The sequence below is a fragment of the Triturus cristatus genome, chromosome 8 (genome assembly GCF_964204655.1).
Source record: "Triturus cristatus chromosome 8, aTriCri1.1, whole genome shotgun sequence".
NCBI classification, from domain to species: Eukaryota; Metazoa; Chordata; class Amphibia; order Caudata; family Salamandridae; genus Triturus; species Triturus cristatus.
Window position 1 is genome coordinate 344,665,588 of NC_140591.1, and position 26,824 is coordinate 344,692,411.

General features: G+C 44.8%; 1 protein-coding gene across 1 annotated transcript in view; it reads left to right on the forward strand.

Moving 5' to 3' along the window:
* LOC146802102 (cilia- and flagella-associated protein 337-like) overlaps nt 1-26,824 on the forward strand; it is a 521,178-nt gene that overhangs the window by 451,748 nt on the left and 42,606 nt on the right. Inside the window, exons 25-26 of the mRNA XM_085621663.1 lie at nt 13,237-13,378; nt 15,934-15,973. Of these exons, the coding sequence (XP_085477789.1) occupies nt 13,237-13,378; nt 15,934-15,973 (182 nt within the window). The remainder of the gene's footprint in view (nt 1-13,236; nt 13,379-15,933; nt 15,974-26,824) is intronic.

The following is a 26,824-nucleotide window of genomic DNA, read 5'->3' on the forward strand; positions in this document are numbered from 1 at the left end:
AGGGAACAGTAGTGAGTAGTTGAGATCGAGATCGCGCAGTTGTCGTTTCACTGTGGCATATGCGCCCCTGCGCCGCTGTACTTGTGCTGTACTTGACTGTTGCCTATTTTTATGTACGTCGGCTTGCGGGTTTCTCGCAGGATCATATCCCTGTCTCTGTAGTTGAGGACTTTAAATATAAATGGGTGCAGTGAGCCCCCGGTGGGGGTTTCTGCGCAGGCATTCGGTGTGCTCTCTCAACTACGAATTGGGGCGATATGAAGGTAGTTGTTCTCTGAACCAGTGCTTGGCGTTCTCTTCAGGGTTACGTCCTTCTTCTCCCTCCGGGAGGCCTACTATGCAAATGTTATTTTGGTGTGAGCGCCCTTCTGCATTCTCCACTTTGTCTTCCAGCTCATGTACGCAGTCTGTGAGTTCTTGTAGGGCTGTGAAGTGACTTTGCGTAATGGGATTCAGCTCCGCGAGTGATTCCTCCTGTAGGCACACTTTTTCCCTTAGTTTGTGATGATCCGCTTGCAACAGGGTGAAATCCAAGGTGACTTTGTCAATCGTTAACTCCAACGAGGAGCGGGTGTGGTCTAGGGTGGATCCGATCTTCTCCACCGCCGCCAGCACTGAGTCCGACTTGGTGGCGAGCTCCTTGTGTGGTGCCTCTGCTATGATTCCGCCTTTCGCGGTTCCCAGCTCCGAGTTGCCATTACGTGTATTGGCCCGTTGCGTGTTTGTGCGTAGGTGGCCCATTGCTAATTGTTGTGCTGTCACATTCGTTAGCAAATCGTGGATTACTTGGGACATGTTGTCACGAATGTAGTCGCCTCGGTCTGCAGAACTGATGCGTGTTCTCGGCAGCGGCTGATTAACAGCTTAGGAGGGTACAGGCGCCTCAGGTGTAGGTTCCGAGCCTCAGGGTGCGTAGTTCCAAAGGAGTGACAGTGATATTACGTTCGCTGCTATAACAACGCACTCTACTGTGGTCTTTTCTGATTTCACCATATGGCCGTGGTGTGGGCCTGTCCACCTATGGGGATGTGGGGTCAGTGGAGTGTCGTGGGGGGCCCTTCTTTCCCTTCCAGTGGGCGATCAATTTGGGTGCCATGCAAGGAGGGTCGCACCGTGTCCAGGCCCACCCCGGGTAAGCCGCGCCCGCTGTGTGTTGTTGCAGTGTGTAGGGTTCCGACTGCTTTCCTCGCAGCCTTAACCTAGGCCTGACTGAGCTTTCGGGCTTGATGGCTACTGGGGCGCTGTCTTCCAGGCAGGCGGGCGTGTTGCTTTTGAAGCTGTCAGGTGGTTGCTTTACCTGCTCGCTCCTGTGGTGCCTGCAGTTTCGTCCCCCACTCCTCACTGTCTCCGGCAAGGCTTGTCCTTGTGCTACGGGGTGTTTGTCGCCCGTATGTGTGAGGAGACGAGGGGAAAGGGGAGTGAAGGGATGCTTACCGCCTCCGCGTCAGCACCTTGGCACATTGAAGATTGTGTCCTCCGTTACGTGGCTGCAGCCTAGGTCCGAATTGACCTACGGCCTCAATGGCTCTCAGGGTCAAGAGAGATAGTGTTATTGTGGAGACTGCGGGGTTGGCAGTGTCTTCTGCCCTCACTCATTGTCCCTCTGGGTATTTCCTCCGCCGCCGCAGCCTGGGCCCAATCTGACCCCCGTGCCCAGCGCGGGATGGGCCTGTACCTCCTAGCTGCTTCTCACAGATGCTGTGCTTGGTCGGCTGCATGATTGCGGGTGTCTCGAGCCTCTGTTTGCCAGCCCAGTGCGTGATGTTCTCCACTATGCAGATGGGACAGGTCGTGTGTTTGTGGTGCTCTGGGGCCTGCAGGGCCAGTCGCGCCCTCTGCGCATGCCTGCTTCTCCTTGGGAGCTTTCTCTACCTCTTAATACCGCGGTCTGGGACCGATCCGGCCCCTGTGCCCGGAGCGAGGTAGGCCTGTGCCGTCTCCCAGCTTCACTGTGGCACTATTACGGGCTTGCCTGCGTACATTTGGGCACCCCAGGCCTCTTCCTGGTGGTCCAGTGATTTACGATCGCCGCTGAGTGGGTAGGGGGAATCGCTTGCTTCGCACTCTCTTGATCGCGGCCTAGGCCTGATCTGGCCCCCGAATCCAGCGCAAGATGAGCCTGTACCTCCTCACTGCCTCTCACAGGCGCTGTGCCTGGTCGCCTGTGTGCGTGCAGGTGTCTCGGGCCTCTGCTTGCCAACCCAGTGCGTTATGTTCCACGCGGAGCAGATGGGACAGGTCGTGTGCTTTGTGATGATCTGGGGCCTGCAGGGCCAGTCTTGCCCTCTGCACGTACTCGCTTCTCCTTGGGCGCTGCCTCTACCCCTTGCTATTGAGGCCTGGGCCCGATCCAACCCCGTGCCCAGAGCAGGGTGGGCATGCGTCGTCTCCCAGCTTTCCTGCGTCACAATTGGGGGCTTGCCTGTGTGCACTTTGGCGCCTCAGGCCTCTTCCTGGTGCCGTGAGTTACGCTTGCCGCTGGGCAGGTAGGAGGAGCTGCTTGCTCTGCTCCCACGCAACTGCGGTCTGTGCCCGATCCAGTCCCCGAGCCCGGTGTGGGGTGGGCCTGCATCCCTCCAGTGCCTCACAGCAGTGTTTCTGCGGTCCGCTTGTGTGTGCAGCCTCCCCCGATTTCTACACACCGGCCTGGCTGATCACACGCCGCCAGACGAGAGAGCGGGGAAGAAGGGGGCAGGGATATGCTGCTCACCTTATACCTAATGCGGTGCTCTGTTCTGATGCAGGGCAGGCCTCTTTCTCCCAGTGCTGTCTTCTTCTAGTGACCACACTGTCATCCGCTCCACTCAACACGCATGCACAGACGTCACCCATAGATTACACTGACACTTTCATTGTGGGTGAAGAACTGCTGCAGGTTTATTTCATACAACATAAGTATGACGATAAGTGGGTTATCTTACGGGCGATCCAGGGCAAGCAGCCCCTCGCTGCTCCGCCCGCCTGTCGAGCCAGCACGCACGGTGGGTCGATGCCCTGCAGTGTGGCACATATTTTCAGATCATCCTTTGGATCACGTGATCTGTCGCATACTCCCGCCCCTTTTGACGGGGGCGGAGCGTGTTGTGGCACACCCCCGGTTGATCAGGCCGCCCGAAGGACTAACGGGGCGCCGTCGCGGTCTTCGCAGAACCTCCTTTGGCTCCCGGACCTTGGCTCGGGCACCCTTACTGTGCCGGACAGGGGTACCCTTACTGTACCGCCTGTCGCAGAGGTACCCTTACTGTACCCTTCTGCCTCCAGATCGCCCTGTAACTCCGCCTGCAACGCAAGAAAAAACATTAAAACATTCCAATAGCGCGCTACCTCCGCTGCGCAGGGTAAGCGGAAAGGGTGGGAATGCGCGTGGCCAGGAGGAGCGCGCCGGAAGCAGAGGAAGTTCAGAGGGGGTGAGGCGCCTAAAAAGGGGGGGCTAGCCTCGCCCACCCTAGTGGCACGCCTCCCCCGGACAATCCCATTGGGGGCCTCCCCTCCCCGAGGTGCGGCCTCACGCGAGGCGGAGCAAGGGGGGAGGCTCCGACGGGCGGCCACTAGAAGGCTGCCCTGCTGATGTCCCCCTGCGCGGGACGCGGGCAGCGGCATAGTGACCACACCGTCATCCGCTCCACTCAACACGCATGCACAGACGTCACCCATAGATTACACTGACACTTTCATTGTGGGTGAAGAACTGCTGCAGGTTTATTTCATACAACATAAGTATGACGATAAGTGGGTTATCTTACGGGCGATCCAGGGCAAGCAGCCCCTCGCTGCTCCGCCCGCCTGTCGAGCCAGCACGCACGGTGGGTCGATGCCCTGCAGTGCGGCACATATTTTCAGATCATCCTTTGGATCACGTGATCTGTCGCATACTCCCGCCCCTTTTGACGGGGGCGGAGCGTGTTGTGGCACACCCCCGGTTGGTCAGGCCCCCCAACCGCCCGAAGGACTAACGGGGCGCCGTCGCGGTCTTCGCAGAACCTCCTTTGGCTCCCGGACCTTGGCTCGGGCACCCTTACTGTGCCGGACAGGGGTACCCTTACTGTACCGCCTGTCGCAGAGGTACCCTTACTGTACCCTTCTGCCTCCAGATCGCCCTGTAACTCCGCCACAGCTCTGGGGAGGCTTTCGTCGCTGCCAGAGCCCCCCTTCCTCCCTTCGCTGTTATAGGTGCCCTGCCCTGCGAGCCAGCTTTTAGTGGGCTAAATTATGGGTCCTGTTCTGCAACCCGTAAATGACGGCATTAATTTGCAACATTACTCAGGAGCCCAGGGCAGACTAACAAAGGATGTCTTTTGGCCCCACTGCCGTTCAGCTTAAACGTTACTGGTGTTCCTAACTTTCTCAGCGATGCCACTGCAGATCTTCCTAACGTAATTATGGGAAGATCTAGCACCTACATATGGAGCCAGAACTGAACCATAGCTGAATTCGTCAATCCATCGATTCCCTTCATATCCTAGCACGAAGAAGGTTTTACTTTCCACTTTGTCTACAAAGGTGATGTATAGATAGCGTCATGGTTCCTGAATTGCTGCTGCTGCTGCGAGGGGTGCATGATTTCTCAGCAGGACAAAACATTTTAACGTAACTGCTAACTGGACGGCTCTTATCATGACTCCGGACAAAAAGCCAATGTGACTGACTGAGCTGCCGAAGAATACATCTCTCAGCTCGAGGACTAAATTTGTGAACGTTTCCCACCTCCCTGGCTCCAAGGAGAGGCTGAGCGAGAAGAGCAACACCTAAATCTGTTTCTCAGGCTGGAAAATATGGCATGGGTAACAAGGCATTGGTGAAATAGGCGCTTATGGACCTGCAATCCTATTAAGATTTTTCAATTGGCCAAATTAGGTGCCTTCCTGGCTTGGAATTGTGTTCCCAACAGCTACAGCACAATAAGCAGGGTGAAGGTAACGTGTGAGTTAACCACTTTACCTAAGTATATAAACACAAGCTGACATCACCGGTATCTCAATTTTCTTCCTTTCACATCTTATTATCCTATTGTTTACTACAAACTGACCCATATCTTAGCAACATCTCCTCGTTTTAGCCTTTCTACTTGCAAATTAAGTTACATTAAATCTGACGATAGAGTCTTATGCTAGTCCAGCTGTTTATCCCAATCTTTTCTTACTCTCCACTGGGACAGCGTAACCACTTTCCTTGCTTGTTGAATAGAAGCTAGCTTTTGGACTTTATTGCTGCTGAAAGGAGTTAATAGGTTTGCCTACAGTCCTTGTTATACCGGTGTTGCTGTGCTATAGGTAATTCGTTGCACCGACATCGTGGCTTGAAATGAAACGTCTTATTTTATCAAATAATAAGTTGCGAGCCCCAGTGATGCTTTCGTTCATATCTTCATAGTTGGCAGTGTCTCTATCTTGCCAATACCTGGGTCACGTCCGCCTTAAATGACGACAATACATCTGGCTTTTCCGCTAGCCTTGCCCATTAACCTGTCAAATGTCTGTGGAGAGCAGCACATCTCTGGTCATGCTCATTTCAGAAGGTGTTAAGCCCTTTCCATTACTAGAAAGTTTACGTGCAAAATTCAAGAGGTATGGTCGCTCTCTGCTCTCTCAATCATTACCATGTAGCTGAGGGCATGCCATTCACGGGAGTCTGGTTGAAGTATGCACAGGTCATTGACACTCTCCCATGTGCAGTGCTGTGAACCGTTTGAAGTAGTTCATCAGATTCAGCCAGCCATCCCCTAGGTGGAGGCTTGCACTCCCAAACTTCTGCTAGTGTAAAACCCGGCCACACCTCCAGTTCAGTGAGATTTAGTAATTCACGACACTGACAACCCCAGGGGTGATATACTGGGCTGTGTAAATGCGGCCCAATACCACCATGAACAATTAGCTTGGAGTGGATGGGTGTTAACCTAGGCTGGCTGAAGGCAAAACCTCTGACAATCACTCCTGGCAAGATGTGCCAACGCAGGTAGAATCAAGAGTTATCTAGCCCGCCTTACTTCCTTTCCCAGTTCGACACAGGTCGAAGAAGAATGCCCCTTCCAGAAAGGTCATGGCCTTATCCCTGAAGCCTATCCATACAGCATTCTACCGGAAATCTACAGCATTGCTTTGTAAAGCCATTTCTGGTTCCACAATTGTTTGTGGTCGATATGCTCTCCCTCAGTTTGAACAAAATCTTAGCTAATCGTACGCCTGCCTAATTCCCAGGGTTGTCTGGCTTAATGCTTTACGCCTGGAATTGCCCCACCAAACGTAGCCTTGCATAGAAACTTAACTTGGTTGTCTCAACTTTCCTTTTAGAGCTAGGAACGCCCCCCGTGCTCCTTGTGCTTACTAAATGGACCCGCTCCTTAGTTTCCAGCACACAATGCACTTAAATGTCATCTGGCCCTGGTGCCTATCAAACAACAGTGACAGCCTCTGTCACCTTCATACAATACATAAACAAACCTCACAGGTCGCAGAAGCGGCAAGCCAGGCTAAGTCTCGGTAAACCATGTCACTCTGTGCTTTCCCTGGCCTCCCTGTGGAACAGGGAGAATAACCTCAAAGATGTTAAGTATGATAGACAAACCCAGGCCTTCCGCCTGTCTCAAAACAGCTCATGCTGCTGCCTTTCCTGTATAGACTAAGCTGCCACTATGACTGAGTTGCAGAAAATATCACACCAGCTGTTTCCGAATAGCAAGGCTAAAGATGAAAGGCAGCCGCATCTCTTGACTTAAGCGTGGAACTCACAAAATACCTACAAGATGTTATGTATGACACACAAACCCAGGCCTACAACTTGCCTCAACACAGCACAGGCTGCTGACTTTTCTATAACACTAAGCTGCTACTATGACTAATTTGAGAGAAACCTTACCCCCAGCTGTTTTTTAATAGCAAGGCAAAGATGAGAGACAGCAGCATCTCTTGACTCAAGCGTTGAACTTACAATAATAACATTGGTCGCTCAATTTCTGTGTTACACCTTTGCACAAGCTGACCATTGCATCATGGTTGAGACTGGGTTTTAGGCTGAACCTTGACATATTTGTACACCTGCTGCCAGGGAACATATATCTACATATATACCTTCCCTTATCCTGTTGCACCACTTGGGACACAACTTCGTCCCTTCGTACCCACCGGCTGTAACTAATGCCCACGAGATTCCCCCCTAGTACCGGATAATCCTAATAAATGCTGCATTTTGGGCCAAAGATACCAGGGAATAAATGCAAAGGGGGGGCTCTCGAGTGCGTGTGAACCCATGTCATTGCGATTAGTAACAGTTGCTCTGTTCGAGCTAGAACATGCGACTTTATTCATTTAATCAATTAATCGGCAAAGCATGCCATTCCCCAACTTGGACATACACACAACCGCCTCTAGTGTCCTGCAATACCAGCTATTCCGAATCTGGCTGACGAAAACTACCATTGGCCAAAAGCTAAACTAGTAAAAACTATAACATATGTTTCTCAAAACGCCTTCCATAAACCGTAATGAGTACAGACTCGTCATAGATCACCCTGGCCCCCCAAACCTTTCCCAGGGAACTGGAGAGAAATGAACTCAATTGCGCAGGGCAAGAAATACCAGAAGTTACTGCTGACCACGTTTCCATGACCACACTCAGATGCATTGAATTAGTTATATAGCGCCACTCCTACCAGTGTAGGGTGTCCCCGAACTTTGCATCTCACACAGAATCCGCCGAGCCAATCAATCATATGCATGTGAATCAGTGTATAGGAAATGTAACCTGAGCCAAAGGACGCAAAGTGTAGGAGACACATGTCATCCCTACTGACAGGCAGTTCAGTTCAGGGCTGCTTGGTGTGGTGAGGCCGTGGCCCCGACAAGGACGGGGTCAATATATAATTTAATAAATGGCGGCCCCCCACGTGGGTGTAACCGCGTGCACGGCAACCAATTCCCCCATGTCTATTCTCAATCAGGGTGCGGTTACTGTAAGGATGCGGGATAGCACCATACCTCACACCCTGATGTTCAGAGTACCACCGAATGCTACCAATCCCACTGCTGCAGTCGCCATGCAACGCAAGCGTGTCCTATTTGTGTTTGTGCATCCTGGAAGCAAAAACGGGCTTGGGCTTCGATGCATAATTTCTGAACTCGTGAGTGGTTTCCCATCGTACGCATGTCAAATAACAAAAGTCAAGCGTTGACCGAAGGACAAAGTGCAACCGGAGATTACCAACCGCGCGGCCCGGGTGCGCCATGCAATATGCTCTGTATCCCTGTGTTTTGAAATTGAAAGAACCCTTTTAAACGTTGATCCACCTGTACTGGGGGACAAGGCAAGCCTGTACGCGATACATCCTCGGTACTACCGAAGACGTTTATAGGCCCCAGGATCTCCCCAAAGCTGAAAGCTGTACAATCATGTGCAATTCATGTGTGTGGGCTGATAAGAACAGTGGGTGTTTGAGAGCTGTCTGTGCCCTGTCAAAGGGAAAATTAAACATTCTGACTTTGTTATAAAAGAGCTCAGCGCACTGAAAGCTTTACAATGAGTTAAGAAAATACAATTTTTTGCGTCCCTGGGTGGGCTTGAACCACCAACCTTTCCTTTAAGAGCCGAACGCGCGAACCGATTGCGCCACAGAGACCGATGCCTCAAGCATTGGCCAGTACGGGGATCGCACCCGCGACCTTCGCGACACTAGCACCACGCTACAACCAATCGAGCTAACCGACCAGGCCAGGAAAAACAACTAGCTCAGCGCACTGAAAGCTTTATAATCCGTTTAGAAAATACAATTTTGCGTCCCTGGGTGGGCATGAACCACCAACCTTTCCTTTAAAAGCCGAACGCGCTAACCGATTACGCCACAGAGACCGATGCCACAAGCATTGGCCAATACGGGGGTCGCACCCGCGACCTTCTTGCCACTAGCACCACGCTCCAACCAACCGAGCTAATCGACCAGGCCAAGAAAACCAACTAGAAGTAACATAGTCGAGGAACTTGGACACCAAAAATCAACCTGACTTTTTCGCTTCCACAAACGGCAAGATCGGATGTCCACAACACGCCAGAGGGTACACTTACAATGTGCTGCCAATGCCCATTCGTGCAGGTCCGGCATACACCCCAAAACAATCTCACAATTCAGAAATTGAGAAGGAATTACCTGGGATATTGTCCAACAACTCGCACATATGCACAGATAGACCAAGACGTTGACCAGAAATCGATGGAACAATGTTAGAAAGGGCAAAAGCTTCCTCCGTGGAACAAGCATTCTGAACAGCAGACCCCCAAACTATGAGCGTGGCCGACAACAACCACGGACAGCCAGCTACATCCCACAGACACTGCATGCATTCCTGCCACCTTCGACATTTCATTCGAAATTTAACTTTTCTTTCATTTCACACATGTTGTCTTCTAGAGATGTTTCCAATGCATTTCTCACTAATGAGTACCTCATCAGGGGCTTTTTCAACGAACTCTTAACAGTGAATATTTTGTGAGAAAGCCCTGGCTATCTATTCACAAACTTCACCTCGTGCATTTCAGAACTGGGGTGGAGTTAGTGTTGGATGAAAAAACGAACATGCAAATTCCACTGAGTATTACCCTAAATTGTGAAACATGCTGATTAGCTGTGTCACAATGAATAATCTTACCCAAAAACGTAACAGTGAAAACATCATATGTGGTACTTTCCACCCAGTTTGTAACACCCATTCCACGCACTGTGCGAGGCTGACACCTGTTTAAATCATGCTACAACATATATATATATTTCATTTGTAGTAAATCTCATTGCCTGCCATTTTGTATAATCACGCTTTACGCACCCTGAGGCAGGACCTTATGCCATGTAGTAAACATAAATACTTTTACCCATCAGCTCTCACGTCACAGCATGAAGGCATGTACCTAGAACCACACGTAAAAACACAGCTACTTTTGGCACACAGTGGCACGCATGCTATGAATTGTGGGTCAAATTTGCAACGGAGACAAGTACATTTGCCCACGCTTTGTGCAGTTTTGCTGCAATATTTCCAAAGAAAGCCCACTACAAAACGCAATACTGGAGCGGTTTCAAAACTTTCAATATAAAAATTGTCCCTTCAGGTAGTGATAAGGTGGGTAAAAATATTTACAGCACCGGTTCAATTTACCGTTCATTTCACAATTAATAACAAATCGTCTGAATAGAAAACTCGTGGCATTCCTGCCGTCGCTACAAAAAAGAAAGGTTAATCTATATCACCGTTTGAATACATTGACCTCTTTCCGCCGCGATAGCCCAGCCATCAAGAAAACGTTACTTTGACAAAAACGCGTGCAGACAGGCGTCTCCAATTCCGACAGAGAGAGAGCGACTCGGAGTCTCCCAAACGGAGAACTGCTCCGCTTGGCCAACCAGAACGAGTCTGACCCCCGCTCCCCACACACGAAGCGCACAAATCGTCAGGGCCACAAGCAACCACGGGCAAACGATCGGTAACTTGGGCCGCCAAAGGAAACCGACACCCAATTCCCTCCGGCGCTGAGTTGGGATAATTAAATACGGACAAGGGGTGCAAGGTGACCAAAGCTAACACTCTTTTTCCCGCGCGTTATCTAAATCCATCGCGCACTAGGCCGCTGGGACAGTCGCGTGAAAGGGGGCACCCGATCTAGTCCTCCCTACCCCGTCTACCCAAAAACAATCTAAGGCTTCCTCCGCGCCTGCCCTGCCCGCAACCGAAGAAACCCCGCACTGTTTACCTCCGTGCACCACCAGTACACCATGGCTAAAGACACCTCCTTCTAGGCTGCGCCGCACTTCCAAACTCTTCGGGAACGCCGCTGCTCTCCACTTCCTTAACCTGCAGTCCTGCTATCCCTCGGCTGCCGTCCCTCAAAAACACGAGCGCAGATCCTCTAACAACGCGCGGGAAGGAGCCAACAAGAATGCGCGTGGCCAGGAGGAGCGCGCCGGAAGCAGAGGAAGATCAGAGGGGGTGAGGAGCCTAAAAAGGGGGGGCTAGCCTCGCCCACCCTAGTGGCACGCCTCCCCTGGACAATCCCATTGGGGGCCTCCCCTCCCCGAGGTGCGGCCTCACGCAAGGCGGAGCAAGGGGGGAGGCTCCGACGGGCGGCCACTAGAAGGCTGCCCTGCTGATGTCCCCGTGCGCGGGACACGGGCAGCGGCATTCCCACGAGCGGCGGATTGTTTTGAGGTCAGGGGTGTAGGGCCGCTTCCTCAGTGGCACGGGCTCACTGAGCGTGCGCGGGCCACGGGCGTCCACCACTCTGCTTTGGCAGCAACTTTATCATGTCTTGAGTGGGGGGCTGTGTTGCCCCCGTAGCGATCGTCCACGTATGGAACGTTCCATCTTTGGGCGGCTCTGCTGTTGCGAGCCCATGGCTTCTGGGTTGTGTTTGTGGATTCCGGCTCATCGCCGCCTTTGGTTACACCGCTGCCAGACCCTAAGGTGTCAGTCAATACGGCTCGCCGCGTCTTTTCCACCTTTGTAGGATCTTGATTATCGGCTACGGCGGTTCAGCTGCACATTTGTGTCCTGGTTGTGCTAGGATGGCAGGGGATTATGGGGTTTAAACAGGATAATCGAGGTTTTACTGATGGAGCACTAGCAGCTCGCATGTTCCATATTGGCTGGCTAGCCACGCCCTCCCTTGCAGTGCAGACTCTCGTTATGCAGAGCTATCAGCATTCACAAGTCTATACGTGTGTATCTCACATAGTCCAAGATGGTAATCTGCATTTTCGTATTTGTAGTCCTGTTTATACCCATTATAATTTAACCACTTCACGTACCAAATAAAAAGATAGAGCATGAAGTGGAGAAGCTACTCGTGCACCGGTCTTGGAAAGAGAAGGAGCGTCCATAAAGCAGTATTATTGTGCATATTTTACTTGTCTCCTTTCACCAACGTGTTCTGTCTTTTTTTCATTCTTATTTTTCAAAATGCCCTATCTTTTAAAACTTTAAAGTGTGGGTTATTCAATTTTAGACACAACACGTCTGTGTTGAGTTTGAACCGGGCTGACTTTTTGATGTTCAAGCAAAAATGTATTGATCCTATGTAATTCCAGACCCGTGAGGTAGCAGGTTCTTAGTTCATTTATTGGGCAGTCACAGCAGAATGCCAAAGATTGTAGGAAGTACATATTTGTACGTGAATTGCAAATACACAATGGGTTAGCCATTGAATAATGCCCTGCTGGTGGCCCTATGAATTAAGGTGGGGTGTAGGGTGGGGAGGAAGCATGTCTCTAATCCTACCACCGGTATGTTACAGTGTCAGCTTGGGCAACCTCGTGTCAATTGCATTGCTGCTCTTCCAGTGTGTTTTAATGGGAAATATATGTGGGTTCCTCGCTGTACCATCTGGGAAAGTAAACAGTAAATGGGCTAATAGTCCTATTATTCACCTTCACATTGAAATGAGGGTTTAGGTCATTCTACTTATAGCTGCATAATTTGTTTTCCATTAGTTTAGGCCCATAATTGATTGGTGATCCAAAATTAGTATTGTCTTAGTCTTATTCATCATTGAAGCGCCTTTTTTCAAATCAGAATTTTCCCTTTTATACTACTGGTTGGACTTTTGTGCAGGTCATTACAAACCCCCACTCTGCAGCAACTATTTGAAACTGTACCCATAACTTAAAACTATCAGCCAAGTGACTTATACTCTCTCCACGCTGTGAATACGCAACTCAAAAAACAACAAGTCTCTACTTTTCAAGTGAAATCCCTCATTTGAGTCCACCATCCTCCTTTTTAGTCCTATATATAGTCTTTGGCCTCACTTGCCTCTTTGTTGGTCGTAGATGCTTTGTTGTCCTCATGGTGTTTATGTTCATTAATGTCATGTTCATAAATCTTTTTTCTCCATAAAGTGCTAATTATTGAGAATTAAGTTGTATTTGTTTAGCCTTAAATTCTCTGTATTTGGCCACAAACTATTACTTTAAAGTTCTTTATTATTTACCAAAATAACACAATATTTTCTCTTCTAATAACATAATGCCAAAATAATATAATTTCCTCCCTTCTAAATCACCTCAATTGTGCCAGAAGGCCCTAAACTCTTCCACTAGAAGCTTATCACTTTGCATCAAATGTTCTTAATTGCCAAAATCCCCCACAGTTATCACACTTATGCTCCTGTATTTTTCAATTACTCGCTCATCTTTCTTGTCTATACTCATGCCATATTATAAAACATGACAGGCCTGCTAAACTTCTCACTTGTTTGTTCCAGTCTCGAGTGGAAGCCCAGGTCAGCGGTGTGGCCGTCACTGTGGATAACGCATTCCTGTTTGTTGCCGACTCCGCTGGATATGTGCATGTTTACGATATCCAGGATTACGCCCTCCATGGACCAGAGCCAGGACAACCAAAATGTATGTTCAAACGGATGTGACGTTGTCATTATTTAGATAAGTATCAGAAATTGTGATAACTAAACTTCCACAAGAGGATATGGGTAGCATGCATAAACATTTTTTGGGGGAAATGGAGATCTTTAATCTTGCACATGAGTGAGAGAGCTAATATTGAAAGGAGATGGGAAACAGAATTAATTTAACCTGTGTATCGAAGCAGTTAAGTGATGTTCTATGTCTTCAGAAGAGACTTTACTGTGGGTCTGGAAGAAGATGTGCACCTGTTTGCAGGCGATTTTAGGAACACAAGGAAGACCCTGTAGAGGCATTGGGAAAAAGTTTGAAGATTGATAGTTGTGAGTTTGATATAGTCTTGTAGAAACTGATGAAAAGTCACACACACATATAAATATTAAAAGAAAAAAAGAAGAAGTGCTGAGTCTTGGTCTATCTACTTTCCTGGCATCATGATCTGGATCTAACACTGAACATATTCCTAAGGAACTTGCAGCTCTTTATAAGATCTGACCAGTATTGAGAAGGGACTCTTGGGTAAGCTCATAAGTCTTAAGCAGGGAGCCTAAAGGGTCCCATCCCTCTTGTCGCCATGCATTATAACTTCTACTGACACACTAAATGGAGTGCCAGAGCATCTCACAACACCTGAAAGTATGCTGACCCATGATACTACCCACTTAGGTGAAGAAGGCTTTCAATGTGTATTCCTTCTTCAGCCCAGGAGGAGATAAATTCTGCCCAGGAATGCATTTTGTTCACGACGTCAGGACCACGGCATCTACAATAGTGTTCTAGGTAAAGTTTGCTCAAATATTTATGTTTTGAAAAGAAATTCATATCTTTTGATGGCTAATCCTCCTTTATGCACCTCAAATTTTCATAGGTAAGCCTGAGCCGGGAAAACTAGTGACCGTCATATCCTAAATAGGCAGGCGGAATCGTCACTATGACCTGGAAGCCCTGTGAGCCCCCGGTTGTAGTATGATGGTTGGCTAGCTTAGTTACACTCTTGTAGCCATTGGAAGAGTAACAATAACCAGGACCACTGGAAATTTGCAGAAGATGAGGACCAAATTATGTGGCAGGGTTGAATGGATAATGCAGCAAGAAAAGGCAGATTATGCAGCTTAATGCAGCGCATTTTCTTATAGTATTACTTCATTATTTTGTCATTTTTACACACAGTAACTCTGTCTGGGCAAAGGTTTCACCTTATTAGTACTAGTTTAACACCCATATATAGCAATAATCAATTGATAGATAACCTGCCAACCTTTGCAAAAGGGCCTTCCACTGTGTGGGAACATACATCACCACGGTTTTGAAGTAACTTTTGATCTCTTTGAGCTAAAAAATATTTTTTGTTAAAATCTGCAGATTTTGATGCAGATGGTGAATTATGTGGCAAATGCAGCAAATCTGTAATTAGGCAGAAAATGCCAAAACCGCAGACTTGCATATTTTCAGTGGCCCTGACTATATATAACCTCAGCCATTTTTTGGAAGCTCCAAATACAATTAGGACTGTAAAATCATTGATAATGGTGTATGTTTTTCAGGACACTTCATTCAAGCAACAAATACATTGATATACGAATGGGGAAAGAAAAAGAATGAAAACGCAAAGTCTTTGTACAAATAGTGCAAACGTTTATAGAAGGTGGCTTTGGGATTTTTCATGCAGAATTGATTGTCACTGTGTCATGGAGGCGTTTAGCATTTCATACCAATGGGTCTATTATGATGTAGGGCGGATCGCCACCTCCTGCATGGCAGTGGCTATCCGCCCTACATCATACCCCGGCCGCCACCCATTTCCCCCCCGCCATATTAGTATAGCGGGGAGACCCGGCGGATGGAAAGAGCGTCCGCCGGTTTTCTGCCGGTCGACCAGTCGACTGGGCGGAAAAGGGGCTGGATATGGTGGCGGTGTCTGCTAGACACCGCCATCCATATTAGAATGGGCAGCTGTGCAGGGCTTTCGATGGCGGAGACCCCGCCATGCGGATTTTGCTTTCGGTGGCCCGTTGCGGGCTCCCAGGTTATTGGGGGGTGTGGGGTGCACATGGGGGGTACCTATGGTACCCCCCTACATTGTCATGGACAAGGTGGCAGGCACCGCGCGGTGCCTGTCACCTTGTGCATGACAATGCACAATGCTGGGAATAGAGGATGCCACGGTGGCATCCTAATTGCCGTTGCGGGACCGCCGCACCACTGGCGCGCTAGGGTGCCATCCTAATAGACCCCCATAATGACTTCCCCTATAGAATACGGCACATCCGAATTATAGCACTGTACTATTATCATACCTAAATGGTTGGACATCATTTGTACATATGTGCTATTTACAGTTCACTAAAAACTCATAATAAAAGTGTTTAAAATGTATATCAACGTGACCGATAAAACTTTGGCTTTCTGTGTCAAGCGGCTGAATAAGAAGCTAGGAGCCAACAGTAAATTGGATGCGGGGCCGATTTGCAATGTATCCCTGTACACATCAAACATACTTTCCTATCATTTACTGTATATTTTTATTTTCTGTCACCCAGACATCAACCATTGGAGAGCCCATGTAGACATCATAACAACGTAAGTAGCATGTTGTTTTAGGTATTTAATTTTCTTTACAGTGATGATAATGTACAACTATTTTTCTTGGAGAAGGCAGAATAAAACTTTGTTTTAACTCAGATATCATGCAATACGCTGTATCAGAAAATATTGCATGAAAAGTTAGGATGTGGTACCAGACATCATGGCCTACACAACATCTCGCAGAAATACTGTGTCCTAAAAATAATTTACAAAAATATCGCCCCTTGGAGTTAATAATAAAGTCTACATTCTATGGAGTAATATTGCTGAAAACGATGTGGCCACAGTGTTTATGATGATATTTATATTCTCAGTATTTTGACAAACAATCTGTGATTTGATAAACAAGCTACAAATATTTTTGCATTTTATAAGTTTGCCCTTTCTATTCTAAAAAGGAGGTAACACATTTAACGCCAAGAATATGCTTTATTACATTTTTAGCTCTCGCCTATAGACAGCTGTATCTGTTTTGCCAGCCTAATGTAATCACACATATAATTAATAAAAAAATACATATATATTAACATAAATGGACAGGATTTTGGTCAGCCTCTTCACCCATCGGTCTTTTCAATTGTCATTCACCCTTCACAGCCTACAGCATGGAGTAGTGGGTCACCCTACTTAGGCAACTGGCCCTGCATTGTGAGTGACTGTATTTTGCCCGATCACATGTGCATATCCGCATAAAAAGTGCACTTTAGTGCCAGGGCTTGAGGGCAGGTACTTACTCGGCAATTGCTGTGTTGCTTTCCATTCTTTATCCTTTGCCATTATTTCACTCATCCTTGTGTGTTTAAATAATGTCTACAGGTTACAGCAACTAAAAGTCAATAGTACCTTTGTTGTGTAAGTCAAATACAAACTTTCCTTTGCTGGACATTACAATTAAAAAGGGTTTCTATACATGTTCTTAGAACATCTGCCTGCTAGGAAGAGGCTGTACTGTTCTAGTAAAATCATATGCAATGTTTTTTGCATATTTACATTTTTATTGCAAACATAAGGCTATCACCTTTAGGCAGCAATATGTTTTCTTTTTTTTTCTTTTCGTGGTATTTGCTTGCAATAAAAAGATATAAAAAATGACCATCACACCAGCATGTCAATGCTGGTACTATTGGCATGTCCCAATGCTTGTCTTTTTAGGTCTCGCCTGCTTCAGCTCAAGCGCATCATACGCTTTCGCTTGCAAGAGATATTGTATACACAAAGGGGCTTGCATCCCACTCATCACTTAGCATTTGTTGCCATAACTGTTGCTCTTATTTGCTGCCTTCTAATTGGCCAGTGCATGCTGGCTTCTCGTCCTCTTCTTTTTGCTGGAGCATGAACCAAGTATTGATAGCTTCAGCTTGATTGCTGCCCTTCCGCTGGTCGCACTATGATTAGGCACTACTTTTATTTTATTTTTCCTACCCTGTCATCCTCAAAATGGCCTAGTTTTTTTATTGGAAGAAAACCCAAGGTTTATACAATAGGTTTCTGCAGAATTAGTGCTGGGTGGTTTTAAAGCACATCATTTGTTAAAAAAAAAATTGTGGTTGCAGAGGTGTGGTGTTGGTTTTCAGAATTATCGGTCCCAAACAAAATTAAAAACAGCTTAATATTGAATATCTTTAAATAAATCTTTACTTTTATCTGATTGGACGAATTGTATCCTTCCACTGCTGATGTGAGGGAGATATTTTTTTATTTTTTTCCCCCTCATCATTTATGGTTTTGTGTCCTATTGGAGTGCATATGGTGCTGATTCCTCTCTCTATCTTTCTCCTTCCTGAGCAATTGCACTCTCTCCCTCCCTCCTATCTCTCTCCACGCCCCATTCATCTAGCTTGGGCCTCTCCCTATGAAATAGAGCAATGCTGTGGGTCAGTGCCATGATCTCCCTGTCCACTCCCCTGCCTCTCCCTCTCCTTTCCTCATCTTTCTCTCCACACCTTTCTCCTGCAACCCCTCTCATACACCCCATGCCAACTTAGACTGTTTTTTCCACATCTGGATGCTTTTAACAAGGAGCAAGTATTAACAAAGACAATAGCTGCAGCCATTTATCTTAGAATTGTTTTTCCATACTACCAAGAGGACTGTCATGTTGTGTGTAGATGCAACATGGTGGTCATCTTGAAAATATAGAAGATAATACCCGGCCATCTTAAACCTTATTATTTATATTTCCAAGATGGTCGCTTTACCTGCTCATGCAAGATTGTGTCACGCAGCATTGGTGACTATTTGGAAGTTGAAGAATTAACAATCCAAGATGGCTGAACACTATTCTCTACACTTTCAAAATGGTTGTTGCATTATGTCTACACACCACCTGATAGCCATGATGAAAGAATGGAAATATATTTTCAAGATGACCAGCTGCTGTGAATGGCTTTGCCATTTTTGATACACTTGTTAAGGCATTAGCAAATAGTGGTGATCTGAGAGCATTATCAAAGTGAGTCCAATTAGCTTTGCCAATGCTTGTTTACCTCTGATTTAAAGACAGCTTTAACTATCCAGAGGGGCTTGGACCAACCCCTCGATATGAGAGTTGGGCCTGGGATCACTACCCTTCAGCTACTGTACGCTTAAAGTGTCAGTCCTACTTTCGACCACCCCACAGGACAGCATACAGCACAGCCATTTGGTTCTGCAGCGTCAATGATATTAGTTAACACCATTATGCCTCTGTTGCTTGATGGTGTCTTGACTTGTGAGGTTTGTGGGTCATCATGTGGCACTTGGGAGGTAACTCCTATGTGGAAGCTGAAACTTGCTGGACTTTATTATCATAAAGATTTATGTTCTGTATGAGGACTGAGCCAATTATCAGTCTGACTGTAAATGTCGGTTTGTCTTTGGCCTTGGAGATAGTCTGCTGTCAAATGTCTCATGCACCCAGATCTGAGTTACTTCAGTGATAGCATTCACCTGTGTCTGCATGTGTGTCATATTTAGCATCCACATTTATCACAAAATGTGCAACCATTTCAACAAAGTGTGCGATCACTTAAAGTAGCCCAGATCTGTTGGTTTTGTCAATACTTGTTTTTAATTGACAACCATTACAACAAACAGCACAATCACTTAAAGCAGTCCATATCTACTGTTTGATTTGCTAGCACGTAAAGTTCTTCAAAAGTTCCGCAAAGGACATCACTATAAAAAGTACTTAGAGAAATTGGAAGTTCTGCCCCTTTCTAGGCCGATGAAACTTTGCCGCCATTTTCGAATGGAGCATTAATCAACAAACGACGTCAATAATTACATTTGATGTTCAGTCAATAAAGAGAGGGTTGATGAAGTTTTAAAAATGTATTTTCTCACTTAAGTCGATTAGTCAGTGTTTTTGCTCTTTTATTCAAATTAGTTGAAAATCGATTACAGAAATAATAAGTAATAAGATTGATTAGAATAAGCATAGAGAAATAAAAACTGTGTGCTCGATTCAGAGTATAGTTTCTATTCCAAACTAAAGGCCCTATCCTATCCTAACAAGTACCCATAGAGAGTTCCTTCTGGAAAAGTGCAAGTAGGTTTTGGAGTAAAGGTAAATAACTAAGAGGAAGATCGAACTCCCCATAAAAGGCAGTTCTGGAGACTCAGCCGAGTTCTCCAGACAATTGCAGTAGCAACTGTCTAAAAGTAAAGAATCTAAGAGCTTAATTACCACTGCCGCCACAGATCGCGCCTTTCCACACCACCACACCCATGGGATCATCCTAGCGGTGGCGGTAATCTGGTGGAGGTCCAACTGCCATGGTCCTGATCGGGCGGACAGACCACTGAGTACGCAGCAGGTGGACCACCACTGCGAGTACAGCAATGTTGGGACCTGCCGTACTCGTAATCAGGCCCTAAGTACAGTGAAGTCATATGGTGTGAGGCAAGAAAGAATACATTTTTCAGGAAAAATCACATTTCACAAAAGTCACACCCTAGAATTTGAATATAATGTTAAATCACTATTTTACGAAAAGCATTTATTTTCTTAAAATGGTAGAGTAGAATAAATTATTAGTGTGGCCTAGTAAGTGGAGAAAGATAGAAATGAAAGCTTTCTGCAGAAAACAAACAACATTTTCACCTTTGCACGTTATAAAAAGGCACATTTTCTAACGTTAGACTCATTATGCTTTTTTCATGTTAATATTTAACACATTTCTATGTTACTGTGTGGTGAATTGTTCATAAAAAAATTCAGCTTCCTCAATTTTAATATTTGTTTTTACTTGCCAGCCATTATAATTGTTATACTTGTGATGCAACCTTCACTTGGCTATATTTCTTATCAAAATACAAAATGTTCTGCTACTTTTAGATTAAAGAAATTAACTTTATTTGGCTTGAGTGGAATATCACTGTGCTGTCCACCTAACATGGGTCAGACTAAGCCATAGTTTCTGGGTCACTTGAAGTTTTTTCATTGGCATAGAAATAACTGTCTGCTCTAACACAACATGTGTATTTATAAAACGCACGTTCACCCAGAAGGGCCTGTTGGCGCTGAATAACAGATGTTTATTGTTACCCAACTCAATGGTACTCATTTTATCGACCTCAGAAGAATAAAAGGCTGAGTGGGCCCGCCAGGATTTGAATCTGTGGCCATAAGGTCAAACACAGGCCCCTATAGTAGATGCATTAGTCCACTGAGCCACCAGACCCAGCATCTCAATCTATGAACTGCAAATGTCTGAAACTGTGTAGGTTCTAAAATTGGAACTCTGTTAAAATAACATGGTGACATATTATGCATTAACTGAACTTCTCAGAGAGTTTCCACAGAATCCAAATATTGGCAGCACCCAAGCACAGGCCACGGAATGCCTACCTGGGTGCAATCCCTGAGAAAATGATCAGTAACGAAATCCAAATTTGACCATAGACACAATCTGCGAATGCAAGATAACGATATGAACCTGTTCACATTAAACACATCAAACACATGAAACACAACAAATCCTGCCACATAAAAAGATAGGATTTGAGGGCAAATTAGTACTGTTGTTTTGCTGTTATTTTGGCTGCCTTTGATACAACGTATTACCAACATCTGTTGACTGTACAAAAAAAGTAGATAGGAAGGACTCAGCTTGGCAATTATTCCGCTTCTTTCCATCTTCTCACCTCTAATCTGCTATGTAACTAAGCATTCTTTTGAAAGATAGCAAACCTGCAGCCTTTTACCAGCTAGTTTTGCAAAAGTACAATGTTGATTCACAATTTATCATCCAATATATAAGGGTCGCAAGTCCATTGTGGCAGTGGTAGACTAATTCAATGTTACCAACAGCTACAGATGCATACATTGACTAGTTCTAAACAGACATCCCTCTTGGTGTCAACAACCTCTCTCCTTTGCCTCCAATCTTCTAGCACAGCTACCTAGAAACAATTGCATCGGCTGCAATCCAAAATCTGAAAATCCTAATGACAATTCTACCCATCGTCACTTCTGCTTGACAACTGACATCACCTCATTCACAGACATTACTTACCTTGATTAGTGCAATGCTTTGATCACAAGTCTAAGCAACACCAATATCAGCAGGTATCTCACATTGACCTACTCGAGAGTTTTGTGTTGCGATTTAGCCCATCACATAACAGCAGACTAGTATATACTGTTTATTGCACCATTTTCCCCAATATATCTGATAGATTGGCTTTGTTTCTGATCTTATCCCTGTTTATATATCAAGCAAAGACATCCATCAGAATTATCTGCCTCATGATGAAGGTATTCACTGAAAGAGACATATACACTAAAAGTGCAAATTATTATTATAGCTCCCAAATTAACCACTTGACTCTGCCTCACAATTGACCACCAAAGTACAAAAGCACATCAGCTCCATGTCTGTGCTTCTATGCAATGTGCTATACTGTAATCACTCACCCAAGACCATTCACTCAAACACAGAGTGCCTGAAGTTCTATATAGTTTTACAAATGTTTTGTTCTACAAAACTGACTAACCTATCTTGCTTCAAGAATCTGACACTCCATTTATCTTTCCAAAGAGCCCTTGAATTTCCACCAGTAAAATGCTGGTACAATAGATGGACAGGCTGTAAAGCTTGCCAACTTCACAATGGCTAGATTGTGCCTGAACCTTCACTAGTAGGTGTCTGAGTCTTCATCAAACTTTCACATCAAACACCCAGCCACCACTAAAACACAACATTGTCTCATGATTAAGTTCACGTTCTCCACCCTACCCACATAACTTGGTGAGAAAAACCCCAAACATTTACATGTTCTACCCTTTTACTATGCGTTAGCTAGGAATCTTTGAATTAGGACCACCCACCTCAACACCCAGAGATCTTTAAATGAACTGAAAGATGGAGACAACTTCTTGGGAGTTCAGGGTTGTAGGCTATGGAAGACATGGGACCCATACTTGAAAGCTAAACAAAATTAAATTTGTTTCTGAAAATGTTCAAACTTGCCTATAATTGAAATCCACCAGTACAGTTTTTGTAACTGAAGGACATCAGCCATGGTCTACCTCATGCACCAGATGATACAACTCTTCCTATTGACCAAGCTGATTTCACCTGTTTAAGACTTTCCAGCAATCTGAATGTCTGGCCCAGTTCCTCTGCAAGTGATGCTCTCAAGAGGTCCTCTTTCTGGCATCAACAATTCTGAGTTTTATATTTCACCAGAGTATTGATGTGGCCAAACAGAGTGAAGGGAAGTTAGGGTGGGTACTATCGGGAGAAGACCTGGAAGGAGAAGGGTTAGTCAACAATTCTTAGTTCTACTTTTACAGAGAATTGATTTCACATTTCACAGAAGAAAACTCTAGTTGTTTCCACTAAGAGAACAAAGTCCAGAATTACAGTTCCTTGCTATTCCTGAATCAAAAGCTGTAACAGTTCTTTTTAAGGCTCATTGCGAGTTACCAGAACAAGCCTATACATCCAAAGAGAAATCTCTACTAAGAGGAAAGTAGGACTTAGTTCCCAGTCTATCTCTCGTGCTATGGTTAGTTGATTTTCCTTCATCAACCACTAGTGCAGACCTAAACGCACGTGTCCTCCAACTTGCAGCTTTACCGCAGTGCTGTTTTTTCTCAATTCAGCAGAAGAGTTTGTGCTTGAGCGCTAGAAGGTGGTACCTCATTCGAATATCTGAAGAAGGTGAACGTTGACTGAAAGTATAAAATTAGAGAGAGCGGTGTCAGGAAACACGTGCAGCCTTGATCTCTTTAGGAAGACCGGACCAGCTCTCTGAAATCGAGGAAATCTCTTGGGTGTTTGGATCCTCGATGTGGCAGTTCCTTTCAAAACCAAGCATGAAGAGTGAGTACAGCTGAAAGGACACAACTTCATTATATAGAGGTCTCAGAAGTGGGTGCCCTCAAGCATGTTCCAAAACTTGCACCTGCTGCCAAAGGGAAAACAGCAATTAAGTCATCAGAGTCAGCACAAACAGATGAGTCATCTGGGTCAGCTGGTCATTTGTGTATGTTCCAGACATACACACGCTACTAAAAAACAACAATAAAGTCACCAGTGTCAGCACAACAAATGAGTCATCAGGTTCAGTAGGCCATTTGAGCATGTTCTAGAACTGACACCTGATTCCAAAGGAAAACAACGAATGAGTCATGTCATCAAAAACAAATAAGTCACATAGTGAAGTCCCTTACTGGCATGAGCGTTAAAGCACACAAAACAATAACAATAAAGACATTACAATAATGCAACAAAACAATTAGCACAAACATGCTGATGAGATGGACTATTAATACTTGTTTTAATTGTTGCAGCAAGGAGTTTGTGACACTGAAGTAACCAACAAAAAGATTGTTGTTAGGAATATCGAGAACAAAATATTGAAAGTTGCAATATCGAAACCAGAATATTGGGGGACAAAATGTCAAACAGGTATGTGAACAAAGGGAGGTGAGCATTTATTAGTCTTACCTCCACATTTACCTTCCTTGAGGATATATATATATATATATATAAAGAACAGGAGACCTCTGAGCCCAGAGGTCGACGGTACACGCACTCACTCGGAATCCAAGGTGAATTAACAGTTCATTTTTATTCCAAAAAAGAAAGGTTCTTCAGCACAGCACTGCCAGTCAAACAACAACACTGGCCCAACGCGTTTCGGTTCTCACTCGAACCTTGATCACGGGTTACCAAACACAGTGGTCAGACATTATTTATGTCAGTTAATGCTACTACTTCCTGTTTAAGCACTTGCAAGGCATGCTGGTTGTTGTAGTGCCTGTGTTTGTGAATTGTGCTGGTACATACACAAAACAAAATTTTTCAAAATTAAAACAAAGTTAAACTCCAGTAACTGGTGGAGAGAATGCTAATTAAGGTTAAACTTATTAATCATCCATAAGTGGAACGCTATAGGCAACGCAGTAGTAAGACAAATAATACTGACAATGATAAGATAACCATAAAGCGTAGTGTTCAATGCGAAAGCTTATGTGACAAGTAGAAGGAAATTATTATGATTATGTCATATTAACCCTCTATTGGTGTTAAGAGCAAAATATGTCAGTTTCATGTGAAACTACAAGTCACAAAAAGAAGAAGAAAATACACCCCTCTGGTGGGGAAGCACATGTTGACACAAAATTCAATTGATACAAATAAATGAACAAAAGGGCCAAAAGACCGCCTTATAATAGGGGTTTGGCTTCTATTAAGGTGAATGTTCATAACTAGTAAGATAAAGCTCCTGCATTGAAATAAACAAAAAAACAGTTTTTTGCAATTGGTCAGTATTATGGTTATGACTGCAAGGCTGAGGTATGTAATGAAATTATAACCATAGAGTTCACAAATGTACAAAGAGTTCCTCATCCTGGTTGAGTCCATACGGGGTCAGAGTTCTGAATGACACAATATGCTTGGATTCTTTTTGGCGGAGGAGTTTTTCTCTGTTTCCTCCACGATCCAAGGGTGGCACATGTTCATATCTATATATATATCTATATCTATATATATATATATATATATATATATATATATATATATATATATATATATATATATATATATATATAGATAGATATATATATATATATATATATATATATATATATATATATATATATATATATATATATATAGATATAGATTATCTACTGGCGGTCGCCAGTAGATAGTTATAGTTAGGACCGAGTTCCCATAGGAAATCTGAAAATTCTATTTTGAATAACTTTGGCGCCGGTTGACTTATCTTCGTGAAATTTTCAAAACTAATGGGGCGCTCCGCTCAGCTCCTACCCTAAAAGTCTCGGGGTGATTCGTCAAGCGGGGGCTGAGAAAAAAGGGGGGTCCCAAAACGCGTTTTCCCCATGCATTTTCCCATAGGACCTTTAGTCGAAGGTACAGCCCGAACGGCTGAACAGAATTACTTGAAATTTGGCAAAGAGGTAGTCCTCAGGTCAGGCATGTGCCTTTTGCATATATGGTGTCAATCTGTTCAGTAGTTCCTGAGAAAATCAAAAGTAAAATCACATATATATCTGGGCGGAGCCTAACCACACATCTCACCGTGAGATCTGATTGGCTGTCAGCACTTCATCCAAGAAGTGTTGGCAGCCATCTTGGGACCAATATACATGATAGCACCTCATTAAAAAGCATTGCAGTTAATAGAAGGTTTTAAGACTTTAGTTACATTATAAATCATTTGTTGATGGTACCATACTCATTTTAGGAATTGTGGTGTGTTCTATGGTGATTTCACCATGTGAAAAAGCCTTCTGCTGTGATATCATGAATCATGTTTGAGAGAAAACTATTTTCTCATGCTTTTCCCACAGAGGTTTGGAAGGTGATCTATAAGCTAAACCGAGAGCATATTTTCTGTAAATTGACATTATCTTTCTCAGTCATGTGAGAATGAAGTCTGACATTCTCAGTAAAACATGTACATCCAACAAGGGCAGAGACTGTCAGTTGATTCCTTTGTGTTCTACTGCAGCTTCCCAGAGTGTTCTAAAGAACAACTAGAGCTCTAACAGTCCTACTTATGACAAACGTATGGCACACCTGAAGCCATCTTGGTTGGAATAAAGTGGTAACTCTTAAAACATTTAATTTAAAAAGGAACAAAACGAGGGGGTTCATTTTGCCATAGAAAGTATGATTAGTGCTGCAGAAAGAAAAATTAGGGCACATTTTGAGTGACTTCTCAAATCCTCTTCTATTTCATTAAAAAATTCTGACATGCAGACTGAAACATGCACTTTTAATACCAGCAGCAGACTTCTGTGGTGAGCAGTAGCTTTACTACAGTGATCTAATGAGCAACTAGAGTGCTAACATTCAGAATTTATGGCAAATGTGTGACATATCTGAATACCTTCTTGATGGAATCAAAGTAAAAAACTGAAAGCATTTCCTACTGAGGAGACTGCAGTAAATGAGGAAATTAGGAAACTTCATAACAAATAAATCTCCCAAGATGGCCTCCAGAGACAAAAGAGCCCAAATGCAGCACAGATATCACCCAGATGTAGCCCACATGTAGCCCAATGACAGAAGTGTGCAAAACACTTATTTTTTGTGTATTTGCAGTTTTATATAGTACAGACTTGTCAGGTATTGGAGTGCTTTACATGAGCATTGGTTGCATCACACAAGATCAAATTCATTTTGGTTGTAGACATGGGGAGATTAAATGATTTGACCAGAATCACAGAATGTTGAGCTGAAGCAGAAACTCCAACCTGGTTCCCCAGTTGCAAAGTCTGCAGCTCTGGAAGTAACACCACATCATCTCCCCTAGGTGCAACATTTAATCAAGTGGTCAACTGGATAAAAAAACATAAAGATTACAAATAATGTAAAA